We start from the raw sequence: 23,567 nt of genomic DNA, 5'->3' as shown, positions 1-23,567 counted from the left end.
AAACTGTACACAATACTCCAGGTGTGGCCTCACCAAGGCCCTGTACAATTGTAGCAACACCTCCCTGTCCCTGTACTCAAATCCCCTTGCTATGAAGGCCAACATGCCATTTGCTTTCTTAACCGCCTGCTGGACCTGCATGCCAACCTTCAATGTTTCTAAACTGACAGCAACCTCTGGCATCCACACATGCACAGTCAAACCTGCTCCTCCACAGGCTGTGCTGTTGAACTCCCGGCAATCAATTGAAATCACTGAACTGATGAGAACTTACCCTTTTCTCTCTAACACCGCTGTTAAAAACCCCAGGTTGAATGAGATGTAACTGAGTTTTAAATGGTGTACTGAGTCATAATTACTGCTGAGCAACCATTCTGGCCCTAAAAACTAATTTTATGTTTGTGGAATTTCAATGACTGATGTACCATGACACCCAGGTCTCTTTGCACCTCCCCTTTTCCTAATCTGTCACCATTCAGATAATAGTCTGTCTCTCTGTTTTTACCACCAAAGTGGATAACCTCACATTTATCCACATTATACTTCATCTGCCATGCATCTGCCCACTCACCTAACCTATCCAAGTCGCTCTGCAGCCTCATAGCATCCTCCTCGCAGCTCACACTGCCACCCAACTTAGTGTCATCCGCAAATTTGGAGATACTACATTTAATCCCCTCGTCTAAATCATTAATGTACAGTGTAAACAGCTGGGGCCCCAGCACAGAACCTTGCGGTACCCCACTAGTCACTGCCTGCCATTCTGAAAAGTCCCCATTTACTCCTACTCTTTGCTTCCTGTCTGCCAACCAGTTCTCAATCCATGTCAGCACACTACCCCCAATCCCATGTGCTTTAACTTTGCACATTAATCTCTTGTGTGGGACCTTGTCGAAAGCCTTCTGAAAGTCCAAATATACCACATCAACTGGTTCTCCCTTGTCCACTCTACTGGAAACATCCTCAAAAAATTCCAGAAGATTTATCAAGCATGATTTCCCTTTCAAAAATCCATGCTGACTTGGACCTATCATGTATCCTCTTTCCAAATGCACTGCTATGACATCCTTAATAATTGATTCCATCATTTTACCCACTACCGATGTCAGGCTGACCGGTCTATAATTCCCTGTTTCTCTCTCCCTCTTTTAAAAAGTGGGGTTACATTGGCTACCCTCCACTCGATAGGAACTGATCCAGAGTCAATGGAATGTTGGAAAATGACTGTCAATGCATCCGCTATTTCCAAGGCCACCTCCTTAAGTACTCTGGAATGCAGTCCATCAGGCCCTGGGGATTTATCGGCCTTCAATCCCATCAATTTCGCCAACACAATTTCCTGACTAATAAGGATTTCCCTCAGTTCCTCCTCCTTACTAGACCCTCCGACCCCTTTTATATCCGGAAGGTTGTTTGTGTCCTCCTCAGTGAATACCGAACCAAAGTACTTGTTCAATTGGTCCGCCATTTCTTTGTTCCCCGTTATGACTTCCCCTGATTCTGACTGCAGAGGACCTACGTTTGTCTTTACTAACCTTTTTCTCTTTACACATCTATAGAAACTTTTGCAATCCGTCTTGATGTTCCCTGCAAGCTTCTTCTCGTACTCCATTTTCCCTGCCCTAATCAAACCCTTTGTCCTCCTCTGCTGAGTTCTAAATTTCTCCCAGTCCCCGGGTTCTCTGCTATTTCTGGCCAATTTGTATGCCACTTCCTTGGCTTTAATACTATCCCTGATTTCCCTTGATAGCCACGGTTGAGCCACCTTCCCTTTTTTATTTTTACGCCAGACAGGAATGTACAATTGTTGTAGTTCATCCATGCGGTCTCTAAATGTCTGCCATTGCCCATCCACAGTCAACCCCTTAAGTATCATTCGCCAATCTATCCTAGCCAATTCACGCCTCATACCTTCAAAGTTAGCCTTCTTTAAGTTCTGGACCATGGTCTCTGAATTAACTGTTTCATTCTCCATCCTAATGCAGAATTCCAACATATTATGGTCACTCTTCCCCACGGGGCCTCGCACAACGAGATTGCTAATTAATCCTCTCTCATTACACAACACCCAGTCTAAGATGGCCTCCCCCCTAGTTGGTTCCTCGACATATTGGTCTAGAAAACTATCCCTTATGCACTCCAGGAAATCCTCCTCCACCGTATTGCTTCCAGTTTGGTTAGCCCAATCTATGTGCATATTAAAGTCACCCATGATAACTGCTGCACCTTTATTGCATGCACCCCTAATTTCCTGTTTGATGCCCTCCCCAACATCACTACTACTGTTTGGAGGTCTGTACACAACTCCCACTAACGTTTTTTGCCCTTTGGTGTTCTGCAGCTCTACCCATATAGATTCCACATCATCCAAGCTAATGTCCTTCCTAACTATTGCATTAATCTCCTCCTTAACCAGCAATGCTACCCCACCTCCTTTTCCTTTTATTCTATCCTTCCTGAATGATGAATACCCCTGGATGTTGAGTTCCCAGCCCTGATCATCCTGGAGCCACGTCTCCGTAATCCCAATCACATCATATTTGTTAACATCTATTTGCACAGTTAATTCATCCACCTTATTGCGGATACTCCTTGCATTAAGACACAAAGCCTTCAGGCTTGTTTTTTTAACACCCTTTGTCCTTTTAGAATGTTGCTGTACAATGGCCCTTTTTGTTCTTTGCCTTGGGTTTCTCTGCCCTCCACTTTTTCTCATCTCCTTTCTGTCTTTTGCTTTTGCCTCCTTTTTGTTTCCCTCTGTCTCCCTGCATTGGTTCCCATCCCCCTGCCATATTAGTTTAAATCCTCCCCAACAGTTTCACAGTTGTAATGACGGCGAACACTGACAGTTTCACCATCATTACAACCGCAAATTCTATGCCATATTTTAAAAAGATTGGGGTAAATCTTCGTCTTCATTTTGATTTCAATGGAATTACAACTGGGTGGATTCTGCAAAGGGCGGGAGATCTGATCACCAGATTACAGCCCAGGTGAAAAAGTTGAAAATGTATCCTGTATGTTGTGAAATACTAAAAGAAATATGTATTTACCCAGTGAGAGGTGCAAAGTTGCTTTTGCTAGTTGCATCGGTTGAAGAGTTTTGCTGGCATTCGAGTCTGTGCCAAATGCTTATGACAAGGATTTTAGACTCCCTCCTGGAAACGAGAACCATGTTGCTTGTGTGCTCTTCAATAAGTTCTGCTCCATCAGTCTCAACAGAGAGACCGTAATGAGCCCACGCCTTCCCTAGTATTTGTATCTTTAACTGAAGAACAACTAGGACTGCATATGAATCAATTTTTGATCATTATAAATTTACTTTCCAATTCTTACTATTGTGCAATGGATTTTAAAGCTATATTTTTGATAACATTTCTAATAAGCGGGACCGGTCGGTGTATTGGCTTTCTGTAGATTCCATATTCACCTATTTATGGAACTAATATTATTTGATATTTGAATCATAGCTCAGCTTACTCCAGGTGACAGACCATTTTTTTTAGTACTCTGATACCGTTTGATGAATTGTTGTGAAATGTAATCTTCTTCATGGAACAACATAACCTTGCAGAAGGTTTCCAAAACCCCTATGTGGCATTAGATGGTTGAGATTTATATATTGAATCAAAAGAAAAAAAAGTGATTGGATATATTTGATTCGGAAAAGACAGATTCTCCACTGCTAAGTTAAGCCGTTGTAAATTTTGACCAGCAAGCTTTCAATTATAGTTTGCCAAGTACTTAAATGACATCTGAAAATACACACGTGATGCTAAAGGAAAATTGGGCACTTCAGAAAAGAACATTCAAAATCAACAAAAGTTTTAATTCAACTACCCTCCATACAGACACGTATAGTATAGTGTAATTCGTCACTAGATATCTAATCTTGTTTGTTTTAATTGCTATTTTAATAAAACATCAGATCTGGTCTGGATCAAAGAATTTCTTCAATATTGATGCACTTTTTGTTGACTTAATGGGATAATTTTCTGAGTATGTGCCAATGAGGAAGAAACCTTCCACTGTCAGCCGTACTGAGAAGACCTCCAGGATTTTAGAAATAATATATTTTTTAAAATTAAAATATAGTGCTTCTATTTACAAGAAATGTATAAAATTGATGAGAGTACAGTATATTCACCACAGCAATTTGCGCAATATAGTTTTATGGTATGTAAGTAACTTAATGCTCAAGTATTTTAGTTGCCTATAATAATGTAGAAGGACTTGCGGGAAGCCTCCGAAAGCTTGGAAGGACCTTCTGTGGTTTAATTATAGTCATGATGAATGTTTAGCAGGCACTGCAAATTAAGTGTGGCACCTAGAAATACCACAATGTTTGTTAGTTTCCTATTGAATTTATCAGCCCTGTGATTTTAATTAGCAATCTATTTGCACATCACATAATTAATTTAATTTAGGTTCTAAAGCATTGTATATATTTGTATAGGTTCAATTTATATTTCCACAAACCTTCCACTGAGCAAACAATAGCTTGACTTTATATCATGGGAATGTCTCGAACTTCATGTACCTCTCGTATCTAATTATTTTGTGTCTGCTTATTAAGTATACGTAAATATCAGTGTTTATTCAGAGTATGTCTGTAGTGCCTGAGCCCTAATGTCTATTTCTTAAACTTTTTGTGACAGAAGATCAGTTGAAAGCCCTATTGCCTACCAATAGCAGTGAGTCTGGATATTGCATGTCCAGTGATGGGGATATCCTGTTAGTTGGAGAATCTTGGAAGCCAAATGCCTGCACAAGCTGTATGTGTGGTGATGGTGCCATTCAGTGTTTCTCTCAGACTTGTTCAGCTGCTTTATGTCGACTGCCAGTTCTACGGAAAGGGCAATGTTGCCCATATTGTTTGGGTGAGTAAATGATTGTTTCCATGCCATGAAATGTGTCTCTCAAATTAGAAAGCTGTTTTTTGGGTAAATATTTTGCCCCATCCTGTCAAAGATTAATCAATGTGGAATGTCAGGCTACAGTGAACATATTTATCCACTTTCAAAAACTGGTGTTGCTTATCAGTGCGATGCAGTCATGTGTTTATTTTTGGTGGTTACATTAATGTCTTATAGTGAAACATCTAACAATCCATTTAAGTGAAGCAAAACGTAATGCATGCAGCCTAGTCATTTAAAAAAAAGTCCAAAAACAGGATGTGTCTTTAAAACCTCTAAATAACTTCATTTAAAAGTTGACGTGTGTGGATTCTTTAATGAAAATAATTAATAATCGTGCTAACTTAGGACTTTGGTGCTATATGTTGCAATGTGCTCCAGGAAAGGGATTTTGAAGTATTACTGTTAATGCTTAATGTTACACAGCCTTTAGAAGCTGGCAGATTTAAAAGAGATCTTTAAATCATCACATGCCACATACTAGAAGTGACGACTTTTTATTTAACAACCTTTTTATTTTCACTTTCATTTTGGAAGATGTGTTGAGAGTGGAATGGAATAATCTCAGTTTTCTATATTTTATAATATTACACAAGATCAGAAGAATATTCGGTATAATTAGGAATAGTCCATCCCTTTTAAGACATCAACCTTGCCTGAGCAAATGTCTTAATTCCTTCTCTTTCTCTCCAAGAAAAAAAACTGACTCAAACTAATTTATACTGTTGCGTCAGTGGCCCTTCTTGATAACTTACTTCACAGACCTGCTATCTTTCAGGTGAAAACATTTGCCTGACTTCCTTCTGATTTCTAACTTCCTAAGTAAATTAAGAATTGATATTGTAGCCTGTGGTTCAGTCGGCATAATGTGAAAATTACAGATGTATCCTCAGACAGTAGAATATTGCCGAAATATTTTAATTTACCACCAGTTCTATTCAAGTATGAAATGTGTAATAATATTGGTTATAAGGTAACAACAGACATGTACAGCATGTATAATTCAGCAGTGAAGTGGTGGTTGGATCAAAAGAAAATGTAAATATGAATACCTTTTGTGCACCCTATACTCTATAAACTGCACAATGGTATTTTAAGATATTATGGCTGTATTTTATAATAATGACTTTGCTCAGTCTGCACCTGCAAGAATGTGTGTTTATTTAGCAGTGTTACTGAAAATGAATTAAAGGAATTAATTTAAAGGAAAAACAAATGTTTCCTCTCACTAAGGGCTACGGTTTCTCACAAATAACTATAGCCATATTGAGGGGAAGTATAGTTTTTGTTTTAAAATGTTTTAGTACCAGTACACTGAAAGCTGGTGTTTCATTTTGTCCTCATCACTGTCAAAACTTGACTTGAGAAATTTAAGAGAGAGTATAAAATCACTTTGGACCTGTCTCTTCATTTAACGCAATCTGCCAACATGTGGGTGGTAGTTCTGTTTGGACCCCTATTAAGAAATGGAATTAAAAGCTGGAAGCCAGATGAACTCATTGAAAAATCAGGCAATACTGCTGTAACTCACTGGAAAATTATTTCAGATTTCAACCCAGTGAATTTGAGAGAGCATTGTTTATCAGTAACAAATTCACACAGAAAAATCAACTGGTCAGGTGGGCAGAACAGTGGCAAATGGAATTTAATCCAGAGAAGTGCGAGGTAATGCACTTTGGGAGGACTAACAAGGAAAGGGAATACACATTAAATGGTAGGATACTGTGAAGTGTAGAGGAACAAAGGGATCTTGGAGTGCATATCCACAGATCCCTGAAAGTAGCAGGCCAGGTAGATAAGGTGAAGGCATACGGAATGCTTGCCTTTATTAGCTGAGGCATAGAATACAAGAGCAGGGGGGGGTTATGCTTGAACTGTACAAAACACTGGTTAGGTCACATCTGGAATACTGTGTGCAGTTCTGGTCACTGCATTACAGGAAGGACGTGATTGCACTGGAGGGGGTACAGAGGAGATTTACAAGGAGGTTGCCAGGAGTGGAAAATCTAAGCCATGAGGACAGATTAGATAGGCTAGATTTGTTTTCATTGGAACAGAGGAGGCTGAGGGGAGACCGCATTGAGGTGTATAAAATTATGAGGGGCCTAGGTATAATGGATAGAAAGGGCCTATTTCCCTTAGCAGAGGGGTCAACAACCAGTGGGCATAAATTTAAAGTAATTGATAGAAGGTTTAGAGGGGATTTGAGGGGAAATTTCTTCACGCAGAGGGTTGTGGGGGTCTGGAACTCACTGCTAGGGTGGTAGAGGCAGAAACCCTCACCACATTTAAAAAGTACTTGGATGTGCACCTGAAGTGCCGTAACCTGCAGGGTTATGGACCTAGAGCTGGAAAGTGGGATTAGGCTGGGTAGCCTCTTGTTAGCTGGCATCGACACGATGGGCCGAAATGGTCTCCTTCCGTGCTGTAAACTTCTATGATCCTAAAATGTAGAACTTGCAGATGCTCAATTGTTTTCCTCTCTTTATGTAGAGATTGTTTGATTTATTACCAACTTTTCCTTGTCTTAAGATGTGCCAACAGTTTCTTCACCCACAACTGGGGCTGCTGATGTTTTACTGGAGAAGTCGACTGAATTAAAGGGCAAAGAGTTACTCACACCGACTGTTCAGCCTGACCTGCCGGTATTCACAGGTAAAGGGAAAGCTGCTTGCATTTCGGTTATTGTTGCACCATTGTAGAAGCTGTTTACATTCAAGACGGGTTCAATTTATCCTACACGGAACAGGTGTCTCTGGTAATGTTCCTGAAGTGAATAGCTGAGCATATTGTTCCAATTATTGACTCTTAAATGTATCATTAATCTGTCTGGTCAAATGATGATTTGACCTTGCAAAATATATTTATTCCCTTCAACTTTTGAAAATGTCATTTGAATTTTCCTCTTCCTTTTTTCTTTCACTGTAATGCTCTGTGCCTATTCCCCAGTAAATGTAAAGAGGAACAAACTGTTTCTAGACCAGCCATAAGATAGCATTTAAAAAGGCTCGTTTGTCCAGAAGAAAGTCCATTCCTTCCATTCTGTGCCTCCTCAGATGGCCCGATCAGAGTTAGGAATTGAGACATTGCAGGTCAAAATCAATATTGAAGAGGTTTCTCTGAAAGAGGGAGGGTGAGCTGAGCATTCCCTCATGCAACCAAATGGCAATACTAGGGTTTATATTCACACTTCTATGTAGGACATATTCTTGATCTCGGGTGCACTGTATAACCATTGGAGGGAGATAGTAATGAGAAGGTAGACATCGAGGCCAACTTTTAAGTTATTTAGCTATTGGCAGTTAGGTCAAGTGGTATTGTCAGAGATCTAACTAGGAAATGGTGTGTCGTGTGTAGTAAACTAATAAAAGTACAAGAAAACAAGTTATTAAAATGGGATGAGGAGGAAAGGCCACATACGGTAACAATAATTATGTGGCTATAGTATTGGAGCTATTAGTGTCCTTGACTAATATCAGTCATTAATAACGGAGCTGATGATGACTTTAATATCCAAAAAGTGATGGTTGCTGCAAGTTATAGACTTAATTAAAACAATTGAGTTGAGCTAGAAGATTACAGAAAAACCCTTATTACAGTTGAATCTAATTAATTTAATTACCTTTCCTATTATATTCTGATGTATTTAATGATTCTATATGTGCCTTGAGCTGGGTGACATGAATATGGGAATCATATCATATACCAATTCCATTAGAGGTGAATAAGCATCCATCTGAATCCTTTGAGAAGCGTGACAAATGTAGCGTTTTATTAATGAAGGATGATGCAATATATTTTTATACTCTTAGCTGAAACGTAAGCTCATTTACAATCTGCCATATGGCATTTTATAGGGATTGGATTGAAACTCTGAAATGTTGCCTTCATTATTGTGTTAGAGCTTCCATTAACATTGCAACTCTTCAATTTTTTTAAAACTTTTTTTATTGAAGTCAGTTACACACTAACTGCAGTCTTTTGGATCACTTAAATTCCGCCCGCCATTTGGTGTTCTTTTTAAACCATAATGTTCAGATATTCTTAGTTCATCAGGTTTTTAAAACCTGATTTAGGGTTTTTTCACCCACTAAGCAAGTAGGGTACGCTTTTCTATTTATTAGTATACCCATCTAACAAATTTGTGATGAAGCGATTTCAGGCACCCGCAGCCTGCTCATGTTTGATTTCCCTAATGGTGTAGTGGCTGGTCTTGTGCCTACTACCTCAGGTCTTGCAACCCTTGACCCTCATCTCACTCTGTGTAACCTTCCTTAACCTGGGAGCATTCCTCCAGGGGACCATTCTTTAAACAAGAAATAATTACATAGACCTACATTCAGTATATAGTGTAACTATTTAAGTACCTTAACAAACTAAAAGCCTTGTTTTACCTCATATCGGGGACTTCTGTTATTTTCAAACTTATCATTATAGGCTTTAAATATATTCTAAGAGCACAAAATGCTTTGAAAAGTAAACAACTTGCACTTGTATTGTGCCTTTAATGTAGAAAAACATTCCAAGGCGCTTCACAGTGATGTAATCAAACAAAAATGAACACCAAGCCAGTTTCCCTGTTTGAATTCTTCATTTTGGCACTGCCTAGCCTATTGTTTAGTTTTGGGGGTGGAGCACAAGATCTGTGCCAAAAAGATCAGATTGCCATGGTAACCAAGGACACAATGCGGGCTGAGGCTGGAAAGTGAAACATACAGCCAGCTCACAGCAACCTGCACAAGCACATTAAACATTGCAGCAACTTACCTCCATTAACTTGTTAAAGTCTATCATCTCTCCCCTCCCGTTCCCGCTCCTATTCCTGGCCGAATAGCCTCCTCCCTCCCCGTCTCCGCACCTATCCCAGGCCGAATGCCCTCCCGGTCCCCGCACCTATTCCAGGCCGAATGCCCTCCCGATCCTCGTCCCCGCTCCTATCCCAGGCCGAACGGCCTCCTCCCACCCGGTCTCCACTCCTAACTAGGCCAGAAAGGCTTCCCCCCGCTCTCTTATCTCTCCTACTGCTGCTGTCCAGGCATCTGCTGTGCTGATTTACTTACCTGTACCAATTTTCTTAACTCACCAGAAGATTTTTCTACAGAGTCCACATACGCTGGCATAAGAAGAATTGGAGTAAATCGGAGCTGGCCAAACTTGCCTAAATGGCCAGAATTGGCGTGGGTGGCAGGTTATGCTCCATGACTCAAAAAAAAACTAACCTAAAAAAATCGTAACTAACTGGTGCACATTGATTGGGGAAACTTGTACTTTTTAACTTAGGCCAAAAAAAGTGGCATGCGCAAAAGAAACAGTGCAAATCACTGGGGAAAATTGAACCCTAAGAGTGGAATAAAGTGAGAACGATCCCACTGCCTTGGATAATGGAGGAGAGGCTTTGGAGGAAGATAGTTAGGTCGATCGTGTCAAAGGCTGCAAAGAAGATAGTTTACCATGGTCACAGTCACGAGGGTGTCATTTGTGACTTTGATAAGGGCCATTTCAGTGCTGTGGCCGGGGTGGAAAAGTAATTGGAGAGATTTAAACAAGGAGTTGCGGAAAAGCTGGGCACGGATTTGGGAAGTGACGACGTTCAAGGACTTTGGAGAGGAAACTGAAGATGGAAATGGGGCGATAGTTTGCAAGGATAGAGGGGTTTTTGAGGAAGGGGTGATGGTAGTTTTGAAAGAAACAGGGACAGTACCAGAGGAGAGGGAACCATTTATAATGTTAGCGAACAAGGGACAAGAATGCAGCAGAGGCAGCTGAATGGATGGTCTCAAGTAATTTGTCAGTGAAAGTCATGGGGGCATAGTAGTGAATAAGATAGAAAGGGGATATTAATTCACTGACACCATTTGATTTATTCGGGTACCCTCATTGATTTTTTGGTATGCCTGCTGCTCTATAAATGTATTGGCCCAGATTTTGTGGTGGATAATGATGGCGAACTGTTAATGTTTAGGATTTAGCGCATGAGCACCTAAACATGGAAATCCTGAAGTTGCGGTCAGTCATTCACTGCTCCGATACCGGCTGCGCTGCAGAGTCGCCCTCCCAGCAGCCCCATAGTTGCCAATCAGTGAAACTGATGAAAACTTGGGCTTTTCCGTGCTAATATCACTGTTAAATACCCCATTAAATGCTAATCCTTGTTGGAATAGGTGTAACTGGAGTTTTAACAGTGTATTGACTGCAAAACAAACATTCTGGCTCCGAAAGATTAATTTTTATATTTGTAGAATGTCAAATTTCTCCATTATGATAAAAATTACAATTGCTTTAAAACTCTTTTTTAAATTACATTTGTTCATGATATTTCAGCTTCTACCTTATCCCCATGTGAAAGTCCCAATCTTTATTTCACTGTCTGGAACATTTTTTAAAAGTCCAGATAAAAACAGCTTCTCATTTTCCGGTTTTCTGCCTGTGAGAATTCTTCAATGTGATTGGCTACTTAGACAACTTGTTGACATCATTGCAGCATCGCCATAGAAATCCCCTATTCACAGCACTTCGAAAAAGGCAAACTTCTCGCTTCAATAATTACCTGCTGTTAATTTGTGCATGTGACTCGAATAATTCAATGATTTCTTGTGGTGCCACTGGTGCTTGTTACTTCATTACTTTATTGATTTGCTGATGTGCTCACTGCTCCATTAATTCACTGGTAATGGCTGCTGATTTAATTTATTCTTTATTAATTTATGCCTATTGCTGTACAAATTTATTTTCATGGAAATCAATGCTCTATTAATTTGTTAAATCATCTATGCTGCGTAGCTGTGCTGTATTATTCATCAGCAACATTTTGTTGTGTGTGCGAGCATATATACATTTGTGTTGGTTTCCATAGGTTGAGTTTTCATTTTGCAATTGTACAATGTCAGAAAGGAGCCCATTTTGTAGTAATTTAAGGGTTTCCTATTCCATCAATCTTCATTCTCCATTTTATAGCAGTGCCAGGTTTTGTTCACTGTTTTAACATGTATTGTCATCACATTCTTTGGGACCATCGAGATGAAACTTTTCAACACAGCACACCTTGACTCGCCAAGTGTAATGCCACAGGAGACTATTGCTCTAATATTTTTAATTCATTCTGGGAATATGGGTGTCAATAGTAAGACCTGCATTTACTGGCCATCCCTAGTTTGAGAAGCTGGTGGTGAGCAATCTTCATGAACCGCTGCAGTCCATATGATGAAGATACTTCCACAATGCTGTTAGGTAGGGAGTTTCAGAGATTTGACCCAGCAACCTTGAAGGAACAGCATTGCATGTCTAAGTTGGGACGGTGTGTGACTTGGAGGAGAACTTAGAAGGGATGGTGTTCCCACGCCCCTGCTGCCCTTGTCCTTCCAGGTGGTGGAGGTTGCAGGTTTGGGAGGTGCTATCGATGAAACCTTGGCGAGTTGCAGCAGTACACACTGCAGCCATGGTACAGATGGTGGAGGGAGTGGATGTTTATGTTGGGAAAAACTAGACACAGCCTAAGACTTAAACAATTTGATTCTTTGCTTTGCCTATAGTTGGCTAGCACAACCTTGTTCACAGTTCAGCAAGCACGATTTCTTACTACTTGTGTGTATTTTTCTTCTTCTTGCATTATTATAGAAGCTACTGACAGTCCTCCCCAGCAGACTGAAATGGCTATAATCTACCAGTCAGCAGCATGGGTCCTAGCAGCCATTTTGCTTGCAATCATCATCTTCTTAATAGCCACCCTTGTAATAAATAGAAAGAAACAGTGGTTCCAGATGCCTTGCTATCATGCACCAACTAAGGTAAGATAAACACATCAAAATCTAGAATTAATACAAAGTTGGTAAACTGGAAAAAAATCTCATGAGGGAACCTTGCACCTGTAAGTACTTAGCTGATGGTCATAATTTGGTTAAAGCCATCCAATTCTTTTCCTCCTGTTATGCATAAACTGTAATATCAGATGGTCCGCAGCACAATGGTATTGATATGTCCAAAGCATTCATGGGGAATGGTGCAGTGATAGCAATTGCGACGCAGTGACATGACTTCACTGACCATGTTTGTTGCTAATTGATTTTAGTCTTAAAAATAAAAATGCTAGAACTGGGTTGAAAAGATTTGTGCTACAAAAGTATAATGTTTCAGTGTTGTGAATTTTTTCCAAGCACCCAACATGGCAGAGCTGCTAGAATATTCATTGTCTGAACCCACTATTGACGCAATGATATTCCTTGAGTAACAAAATGAATTTGCCTTCAGCTTTCCGAATGGCCCGTTGTATAAATGCACCATGTAGTGTTGTGATAAGCCATAAAGATCGGAAAGTCCCAGAGTTCAATACTGGGTTGTGTTGAGTTAGTTCATCATTGTGTTGGAGGAAAGGCATTACAATTTGTTCCAGCATCTCTGAGATAGGGAAGGGGAAAAATTAGTTTGCACTTTTGATCAATATCTAGTGATCCCTGGGGGAAAGTGCATCTGTGTGTCAAGATCCGGTACAAGTCTGATGTACTCTGGCCCCCTCCATGGTTGAATAGCCTGCCGCCACTCTAGTTAGGCTCACACTTGAAAATTGACCACTGGGGAAGATTCCAAAAGTTTGTTGGCACTGATGGAAACATACTAAAAATCAGTCCTTTAGATTTGCCCATTCAAGCACAGATGGTTAAGACTATAACAATACTTCTAATGTGGCATATTATTGCAAAATTATTAGTTGTTCTGGTTTTCTGAAACAAACAAGTGGTTCAGTTCAACAAAAATCCTTGCCTGGAGATGGTCAAACCATGTATGTGGTGCCTCAGTGATCTTTAGACTTCCATTATTACTGATTTTAATGTTCAACTTTACTCTCAAAACTCTTGTAATCTTTATCTTCAGCAGATTCAAAAAAGAAAGACTTACATGTTCACAACCTCAAGACATCCCAAAGCACATTATAGCCAATGAAGTTCTTTGAAGTGTAGTCACTGTTCTAATGTAGGAAACGTAGCAGCCAATTTGCGCATAGCAAGGTCCCACTAACAGCAATGTGATAATGTTTTTATTCATGATGTTGGTTGAGAGATAAATATTGTCCAGGACACCGGGGAGAACTCCTCTACTCTTCTTAAAAATAGGTGCCACGGGATCTTTTATGTCCACCATATGGGGCTTGAGTTTAATGTCTCATCTGAAAGATAGCACCTCTAACTGTGTTGCATTTCCTCAGTACTGCACTGGAGTGTCAGCCTAGATTTTGTGCTCAAGTCTCTGGAGTGGAGCTTGAAACAATAACCTTCTGACTTGGAAGTGACAATGCTACCCACTGAGCCATGGCTGACACCTAACCATAAGAAGATAAGCCTATGCATAAGCAGATTAGTTAAATCTGTATTGTACAAAACTTCTTGAGTTGAACAACGTAGGACAGTTGAATGAATCAAAGGAAACCTTTATCAGCTTTTGATTGTATTTTTAATTTATGTGAATAAAATTCACACTTTGAGAGACTGGAGAAAAATATTCAGTGTTTTGATTCTAAAATAATCAAAGCACCATAGAGAAAAAAACTTGTTTAGAACATTTGTGACCTTAGAGGAGACATTGGCTGGTTACTCGGTATCCTTCAGCAATTTATGTATCCTTCAGCACCAATCCCGTTGGAGTTTGTGGGGCCAATGGGAGGGCACCTCATTTGTATGGATCAGAAAGACACAATTAGCACTTCAGGCACATCTCTGGCACCTGCCTGCTTACTGGTCTGCTTTCCCTATGTACCTGGAAGCTCCAATGTCTGCCTGTTCATGACATTGCTCCAATTGGCATCAATACGGCTAATACAGGATTTTTAAAAAATGTTCATTTTTGGGGGTCCATGTCACTTGACAAACCTGGATCCCATCGGCAGGGTTTACATGCAATCTGTGGAAGTTGGTACTCATCACCTCAATGGGTGTACCGGCCCCAGGCTCTTTTCCAGGGCTAGGAACTCCCAGGTTAGGGAGTCCCCAGCCCAGTGCAACATTTACTTTGTATGAGGTAGACATCAGTTCCACCCCTTACGGGGCTCCTCAGAAATTTCCAAAAGTGTCAATAACTTAATCAGGTCCCTGCTGTTTCCGTGGGGGTGCCATGAATCTCTTAAGGCAGAAGACCAACAACAGCAACAATAATAGCTTGACTTCTATAATGTCATTAATGTAGGAAAAAGTCCTAAGATGCTTCATAGCAGAATCCTCAAGGAATTTCAGAGCTCCTATTGTGGGATCGAGCCTCTGATATCCTTTCAAGCAATGAGGTAGTGAATGGATCATCTTTGGTTATCTACCGTTATGTTCAACATGGCTTAGGATCCTTTCTGTCCTGGATGATGATCCTGGGATTTGAATACAGCTGAAAATTTCTGTTCCCACTCGACCTCAGTAGCTTGATCCACATCACCTAATGTGGTGGGTCTCCAGTCAGCTTTTTTTTAACATTTGGATGGCCAGAAGCATCTCCCATCAGTTGGTTAAGAGGGAACTTTCCTTTAATTGCTAGCTTCAGTCCATGGACATATACAATGCTCAGATAATTTAAATACACTGGCAATTTGGTGAAACAACACCATTTTCCTGCTCACTTCAGCCCCTGTCCAGAAGGTGAACAGTCATAAATCATATTTTGTACATCTTTAATGTAATAGGCAAGACGCACATTAAGCTAATTAACTTAAGTTGCCAACTTTATGTGGACAGATGAAGTTACCTCAAGAGTATTAGTACACAGCCTGTAGCTTGAAGCATTAAGAATGCTCTCTCAATCATCCTGCATTTCTTGGGCATTGTCTGCCACCAACAACAAAGGGTGGGGGTGGGGGGGTTGCACAGTCTTTTATGAAAAAGTGTTTTGCAAAGTTGTTTTAATTTAATTATAATACTAACCATTTTCTATAAAGATTTTTTTCTAATTGTAATTTTCACAAATTTGTACCTCCGTGTTATTGTCTCACCAACAAGTGGATAAAATCTGTCACTTTTACCATTATCAAGTCTTCATAAGGTTCAAGATATATATTGGGTCATCTTTAACACTCAACTCTAGTGAAAAAAGGCTCAACTTCTCCAGTTTCAATTCATAATGCAACCCTTCATGATAACATCCTAAGGAATTCTTGCTGCACGCTTTACAGTGCTTTTATATGGTTCTTATCATTTACTGCCCAAAACTGTGCACCGTACTTCAACTGTGACCTAAATAAGATTTTGTACAAGTTCAATATTACCTTCTTGCTGTTGCATTCTACATAATACGTCCATCAAAACCATGCTACCATCGGAAACTCATACCCAAGAGCGCATGGGTCACAGAATTTTGCTGAAGTATGGTTCTACTTAAGCAGCATTTCTCCCATCGAGGAAGACTTGCTTCCACTCCAAAAGTGAGTTCTCAGATGACTGAACAATCCAATATGGGAATTACAGTCTCTGTCGCAGGTGGGACAGATAGTCGTTGGAGGAAAGGGTGGGTCGGGTGTCCGCATGCTCCTTCCGCTGCCTGCGCTTGTTTTCGGCATACTCTCGATGACGAGACTCGAGGTGCTCAGCATCCTCCACTTAGGGTGGTCTTTGGCCAGGGATTCCCAGATGTTGGTTGGGATGTTGCATTTTATCAAGGAGGCTTTGAGGGTGTCCGTGAAATGTTTCCTCTGCCCACCTTGGGGCTCGCTTGCCTTGTAGGAGTTCCGATTTAGAGCGCTTGCTTTGGGAATCTTGTGTCTGGCATGCGGACAATGTGGCCCGCCCAATGGAGCTGGTCGAATGTGGCCAGTGCTTCGATGTTGGGGATGTTAGCCTGATCGAGAACACTGACGTTGGTGTGTCTGTCCTCCCAGGGGACTTGGAGGATCTTTTCTCCCATGCCTTGCCTAAGTGGCTATTTCTCATGTGAAAGCCTAAATGGTGCGTGCCAACCTTCAGTTCTTCCATATGGAGCATCACAGCAGGGTAAGTGTCCTGTCCTCGCCCACATTCATACATACAGTTTCCAGCAGGATTCAGTGGATGCTCATTTTTTTTTTCCCTGCTTAGTTCACGCTGCTGAGACTCATTGGAGCACCCACTTGATCTCAGCTAACTCTGCATAGAGTAAGATCAAAAAATAAATTGAGTTTTCATTTATATAGTGCATTTTCACATCATCAGGGCACCTCTAAGTGCTTTACAGCCAATTAAGTATTTTTGAAGTGTAGTCACTGTTGCAATGCAGAGAACACGACAGCTAATTTGCACACAGCAAGATTGCACAAAGAACAATGAGATAAATGACTGGGTAATTTGTTATAGGTGTTGGTTCAGAGATATCCAGGACATCCCATCTCTTTCTTCAAAAAGCTCTTTACGTCCACCGGAGAGGGAAGATGGAACCTCGGTTTAACTTTAGATCCAGAAGACAGCACCTTTGACAGTGCAACACTGTAGTGTCAGCCTAGGTTTATGTGCTAGGAACCTGGAACCTTTTGGTCTTGATGGCTTTTTGTTGCACCACTGGAGAATACCCATGGTGTCATTTCATTTGGTATTCTTATGAACTACTGTCGGCAAAGCAGAAGTACATGCAACAGTTCTTAAGCACTCAGCAGGAAAATGCTGAAAAGCAATCTTCTATACGTATTACGGTTGCATTGTGGGTGCCATTGAAGGGTGATTTGGAAATTTAATTTCCATACTCTTCTGAGTCCAAAATATCCATTACCCTTCCACAGGTATCTTCCTGCAAAGTGAGTGAGGGGAAGCTCCATAGCTGGAAACAAGAGTCATGGCTATACACATGGAAGTTTGCATATATGGAGAAATGTTTTTGTTTTGTGGGCGGTGATCTGAAATCCACCCACAAAATAAGCAATATCGATCCCAAGTCAAGACAAACAGAACTGCCTTTATACAATAAGGTCTAAAGGGGCTGACTGATTAAATTTGAGGTTGTGGGGTGGTGGCAACAATTATTCCTTTCAATTGGTTTAAGAAGTTTGTCACATTTTGACCAATTACTGGCCTGAATTACCACCCCCATATATCATGTTGTCATACAATAAACATGGTGGATGTTGGACAAAAAGCAGCCATTTTGCACATCACAAATGATTTTGCACCACTAAAGTTTGAAAGTTAAGATCAAAGCCATGCTTCTTGTAAAGATACCTATGCAACCCACTTTTCACTGTTCAAATTGTAACTGTGCTTAATTAGGAATGAATTACATCTGTTTTTGTCTTTATTCAAAAAATAAGTGTCTGAATTTATTTTTGTACCTGTACAGTTAGTTGTCACAACCTAGTTTTATACTAGCCAAGGAATGCTTTCATAAAGCTCACTTTTATCTTTTTTATAATAGACGCAATTCTTGAAAAATCCAGTTGACAAACAAACTGTGGTCTACATGGACCCTGCGAAAGGAAACAAAATGCGCAATGTTAATAACTGCTGCAGAATGGATCTAATGGCAGAAACAGATTCCCAATGCAATGAGAAATACAGTGTGCGTGCAGAAAAACAAAGCAACAGCCAGCAAAACAAACTGCTTGGATAGAAACATGAAAAAAGTTGGCTTATGAACTGATGGAGTCTTGGCAGTAATTCAAAGAGTATGCTCCATTCAACAGCCTTGCTTCTTCTGGTTTCCATTATATTACGAGTTAATGATTCCAGCTTGTTATGTGTGTATGATTCAGGTACTTGCAAAATAACTATTACTTTTTAAAACCATATGTCTTTGTTGACTTTCCTGTTCGTTTAAAATGCCCAAAAGAATTAAGAGGGAAACTTGCCAAAAGGAAAAAAGAAGTAACAAAGCCAGCGAATAAATACCAAACATTTCAGTAATTTTCTATGCTGGGGTTCAATATAGGGGAAAAATGTGTGGAAACAACACAAGGGGAGGAGTCGGCCTTATAGTCATTTACTGTAACCTCTTTATGCAGGGGAGTTTAATCAAACAATTCCTTCATTTAAATTGCCCCAACGTTGCAGAATTAGCATTTTCAAACCCAGGCAGATTTTATTTTGTTTGAAATTGATTTTTTAGAAATGTTGGAGGTAATAATGAATATATATTTCTTAATGTCTTATGCTAAAAGACTAAGAGAAAATAAAGTAGTAATTTTCCTTGCAAAGGAAAGACCTTTAAAGATTATCTTTCATTGTGAATTTTTTTGGCACTAAATTAGTAAGACAAATGACTGGGAAACAGAACAGCTGAGAGCTGAGCAGGCCAGTCATTTTATTCCACCTTCTGGATACACGTAGGTTAAAGATGTTAAAACTTTCAGTAGGTTTTTGCGTGATGGAATTTCTCATCATCTAGAGATCACAGGATAACACTGAAAATACCAAGTTAGACATACAAATGGTGAAAGAGAATGTTGAATGGTACCAGAATAATCTGCCTTTGCTATACAGCATAAATACTGCAGAAAGATGCATTTAACTGTAGCATTATTAATATTGCTGTTAACATTCGCTATGGCAGTGATTTATGTGATGTATCAATTCCTATACCTGTACTCTGTATTGTGTTGAATGTATCCACAATTTTTGTTTGTGGGCAGTTTGTCATTCCAGTTTTTAAAAAGAATTGAACTGAGCATTGCTGCTTTATTCGGCTGGCTAAAACAGAGCTCAATATAAATGCCAAATGCAGGAAAAGCCAACATGGAAACAGTGTATTATCAGCTTTAAGTTAAAGGTGTTATCTAATTTCTGAGGTAGAATGAGCCCCTGCTTGCACAACATCTAGGATAGAGGGGCCGTAAAATGAGGAATAGTGCTAAAATCTTTTTGAGGCATGGTGATTGGGTGGGCGGTGGGGGATGGGGGGGGGGGGGCGGTGGGTGGGGGGGTAAGTGGTGAAGAGTCAAATATAAGTAGTAAATGAATGATGCAGAGCACATACCTCCCTAAGCAGTTCTAGCTACACCCAGGCTTAAAATGCAGGCTTAATCCATTTACAGTGCTCTAGATGGCTAAGATTGAGGATAAAAAGACTGTCAAAATATTAATGGTATTTTGCGGTGTCAAGGAAAGGTGAAATGTTGTAACTACTCTAGTAGTTTAAAATAAGTGGGAGCGCAGGGATTATGTTGGTAAGCTATGGCACTTTGTAGTCAATGTTACTAATAACATTAAGGATTTAAAGAATAGCCCTATTGATACCAGGCTGTGAGCGTATAAATTCTTCTAAGTTGTAAGAAGTTTCAAGTATTTTTGTAGATACTTAGTTTGCAGATAATTGAGCAAAAGGGAGGAGAGTTTCTTAATTTATTTTTTCAAACAGCTTAATTTATTAATCTAAGTAGAATCTGTATAGAAGAATAGCAGAGGGCTTAAAGATTCTGTTTACTTCTATTTGTTACTGTGATCAGTAGTCCAATAAGTTGAGAAGATGTGGCAGAGCTCTTTGGCCATGCGGTTTTGCTGGCTGTTATTCTGAGATAATGCTGTTGCATGATTATATATCTTTTAAACAAAACCTGTAAACCCCTTTGCTGTACTTTTTACGTAAGTTCTTAATAGATTTTTTGTTTTTTGTTTAACTCTACAGTTGAAACATAGAGATCTAAATTGCTTATTTATTTACATCAATGTGTAGTAGCACTTGTAAATGCACATGGCCTAGCAGCTGGGTTGTAACTAGTAAAAAGGCTTTTACTCATTTAAATAAATTTTGTTGTGGAAGTCCTGTGAATCTGTGGTAACATGTTTTCCAAACTTATGAGAAGCTTGCAATAAAACCTTTGTGCCACCTCTTGTTGAAAATATGAGAATATGCTTCACCCTTGCCTCCAGCCCAGGATAATATATCAAGCGATGAGAAAAATATGTTTCATCGTCAAGTGCATCATTCAGCAAGAAAGATTTGCTCACTCATTATCAATCCAGAAAAGCAAAATCTGAAGTGTTACCAAGTGCTTGATAAACACCTCTCGATGAAACAAAATTTAGGAAATTGAGTATCACCATGTAGCTTTCAGTGTGATCAGGCCTTGTTTGGAGTATGTTGCATCATGAGAAGTATAACACATTTTGATATTTTTCAGTCAACAATGGAGTGCTAAAATAAGTGGTCAACGTCTTCGCATTCCAAGATTGTCAGCTTGCAAATTTACTTATTTTCCAGAATGTTCCAGTTCTTCATTTTTTTTCTTTTGATGTTTTCCTGCTCCGTGTTATTCTCTGCATACAAATTAGTAAAAAGAAACTAATGTTCTAAAACAGTCAAATTGTTTTGATAATTAGTAAAGAGTTCTGCTACCAGTTAGTAAAAAGAAAAATCCTCAACCAGGAAGCCAGTATTAAGTTTAATCTAAATGTATAGCCAGCTTTGAAAAATGGAGTGAAACTAACTTAAAAAAATCCCCCACCCCCCCAACACAGTCCCTTTGTACTGTAAAAAGAAAAAAAAGAATTGTATTTATAGAGCGCCTTTCATGACCTCAGAACATCCCAACACACTTTACAATCAATTAAGTACTTTTGAAGTGTTGTAATGTAGGAAATGCAGCAGCTAACGGCAAGCTCCCACAAACAGCAACATGATAATAATCAGATAATCAGTTTTAGCGATATTGGTTGAGAGATAAATATTGGCCAGGATATTAAGGAGAGCTCTCCTGCTCTACTTCAAAATAGTGCCATAGGATTTGTAATGGCCACCTGAGACGGCTGACATCTCATCTGGAAGATGGCACCTCCGATAGTGCAGCACTCCCTCGGTGCTGAACTGGAATGTCAACCTATATTTTGTGCTCAAGTCCCTGGAGTGGGATTTGAACCCATGACCTTTGACTCAGAACTGAGCACAAGTCTGAGAGAAGCATAGGCTCAGTGTTCAGCAAGTCAAAGGAGAAAGCTGTTGACATGCTATTGTCAGCATTGTACTATCTATTTGATTGTTCAGCGCATGACATCATTTGCACAGTGCATGCAACACTTGTGATTAGTTTAGAGTCAAAATTTTGTTTTGGGTCTAAGAGAGGCACTAAGGCTGTATACTTTATCCCTGGCCCAAGACCGCCCTAATTGGAGGAAGAGCAACTGGGAGGGGGTTGAGTCTCGTCGCCGAGAGCATGCAGAAAGCAAGCGCAGGCAGCAGAAGGAGCGTGCGGCAAACCAGACTCCCCACTCACCCTTTCCTTCAACCACTGTCTGTCCCACCTGTTATAGAGACTGTAATTTCCGTATTGGACTGCATAATCACCTGAGATCTTACTTTTAGAGTGGAAGCAAGTCTTCCTCGATTTTGAGGGACTGTCTATGATGATACACTTTAAAACATTTTGGATGAAATTAGTCTTCCCTTTCTCTTCAATAAACTTCTATATTGTCGGTTAATATGTTCCGGGCAAGTGTAGATATGTCGCATCTTTCATGTGTAGCTGTTAAATAATTCTAAGTGACTGCAGTAGATCTCGGGTTACAAGTGTTGGAGGTCTGATTAATTACAAACTAGTTCCTGTGCAGCTGATTTTAAAGGGAAAACATTGGCAACATTGAATTATAGAAGGTGTTGGCACCAAGTGATTTTAGTATAAATTATGCTTCACATATATATCATGCTGGAAAGCAATATCCTTAATTTCATTCATTCTCATCTTGTGGAGGCAAGTCATTTCAGATCACAAGACCAGGGCGGTGTGTTGGTGTAGCACTCCCTCGGTACTGAAATGGAGTGTCAGCCTAGATTTTGTGCTCAAGTCTCTGGGGTGGGAATTTTGGTTTTGGTTAATAGTGTAAAACAGGTGATATCAATTCAGTTATACATCTTCCTGATTTTAATTTCTTTTGAAGTCCATGGCTGAATCGATATCACCCCGGGGCTGGGGGCGGGGGAGATTTAATGAAGAATAAATCTGTTCAGGATAATAAGCAGACCTGCAGGGCAAGTATACACCCGAGTCCTGCAGGGATGAAATAAACATGTTCCAAAATGGATCAATAGGGAATTAAAAGGGACATCAATAAAAAAGGATTTACAAAATTTGAAGGGAGAGGGCGAGCATTGGGTGATTGTGAGATTGTAGAGAAGCAGGTTAAAGAGATTGGGATGACAAGAGAATTGTAACAGGATATAACAGAAGATGCAAAGCAGAACAACAAAAATATTTAAATAGCAAAAACATAGTAAGTAAAACACCTAAAGTCCCAAAATGGAGTTGAAAATAAGGGCCAACAGGATATAGTAATTATATTAAATTGAGTTTTTGGACTAGGGAGGACATTAATATTGGTCCGAATTTTGTGATAGTCTCGCTGTTATTTCTATCAGCACTCACAGTTATATGGGGGTAAATCAGACAACAACTTCTGGCCTCTGTTGTAGAGCTACCTAGTGGACTGCTGATGTAATAGCAATAAATCCACATGTTCTTCATAGTTCTTATCCGGAAGCCATGTTGTGCAGTTGTGTGTATTTACTGTACCTGGCAATGAGGATGCGATTTTCGGATTCCCTAGCTGAAATTTTTGTTGGAGCATAATACTGCCAATCGACAGAGAGACTGTTAGAGGTTCTTCGTTTTACAGAAAAGCTTAAAAATCAGAGGTAAATTTCGAGCACACGAGCCTGAATTGCTGATGTTGCCAGAGCACAGATGGCCATGCCTTGGAAATAGTAGGGAGTTTGGGTGAGTTCCATCGCAACTGAGAGAAT

General features: G+C 39.9%; 1 protein-coding gene across 3 annotated transcripts in view; it reads left to right on the top strand.

The window, feature by feature from the left end:
* The window catches only part of LOC139263199 (cysteine-rich motor neuron 1 protein-like), a 340,422-nt gene extending 321,783 nt beyond the window's left edge, over nt 1–18,639 (top strand). For all 3 annotated transcript variants that reach the window (XM_070878927.1, XM_070878926.1, XM_070878925.1), the window contains 4 exons: nt 4,659–4,880; nt 7,449–7,571; nt 12,531–12,700; nt 18,255–18,639. In XM_070878927.1, coding sequence (XP_070735028.1) covers nt 4,659–4,880; nt 7,449–7,571; nt 12,531–12,700; nt 18,255–18,449 — 710 coding nt within the window. In that variant the 3' untranslated portion in view covers nt 18,450–18,639. The remainder of the gene's footprint in view (nt 1–4,658; nt 4,881–7,448; nt 7,572–12,530; nt 12,701–18,254) is intronic.
* Nucleotides 18,640–23,567: the final 4,928 nt, after the last annotated feature.

The sequence above is a fragment of the Pristiophorus japonicus genome, chromosome 4 (genome assembly GCF_044704955.1).
Source record: "Pristiophorus japonicus isolate sPriJap1 chromosome 4, sPriJap1.hap1, whole genome shotgun sequence".
Taxonomy (NCBI): domain Eukaryota; kingdom Metazoa; phylum Chordata; class Chondrichthyes; family Pristiophoridae; genus Pristiophorus; species Pristiophorus japonicus.
Note: the sequence above shows the minus strand (reverse complement) of the source record. Positions and strands in the feature narration are given on the sequence as shown.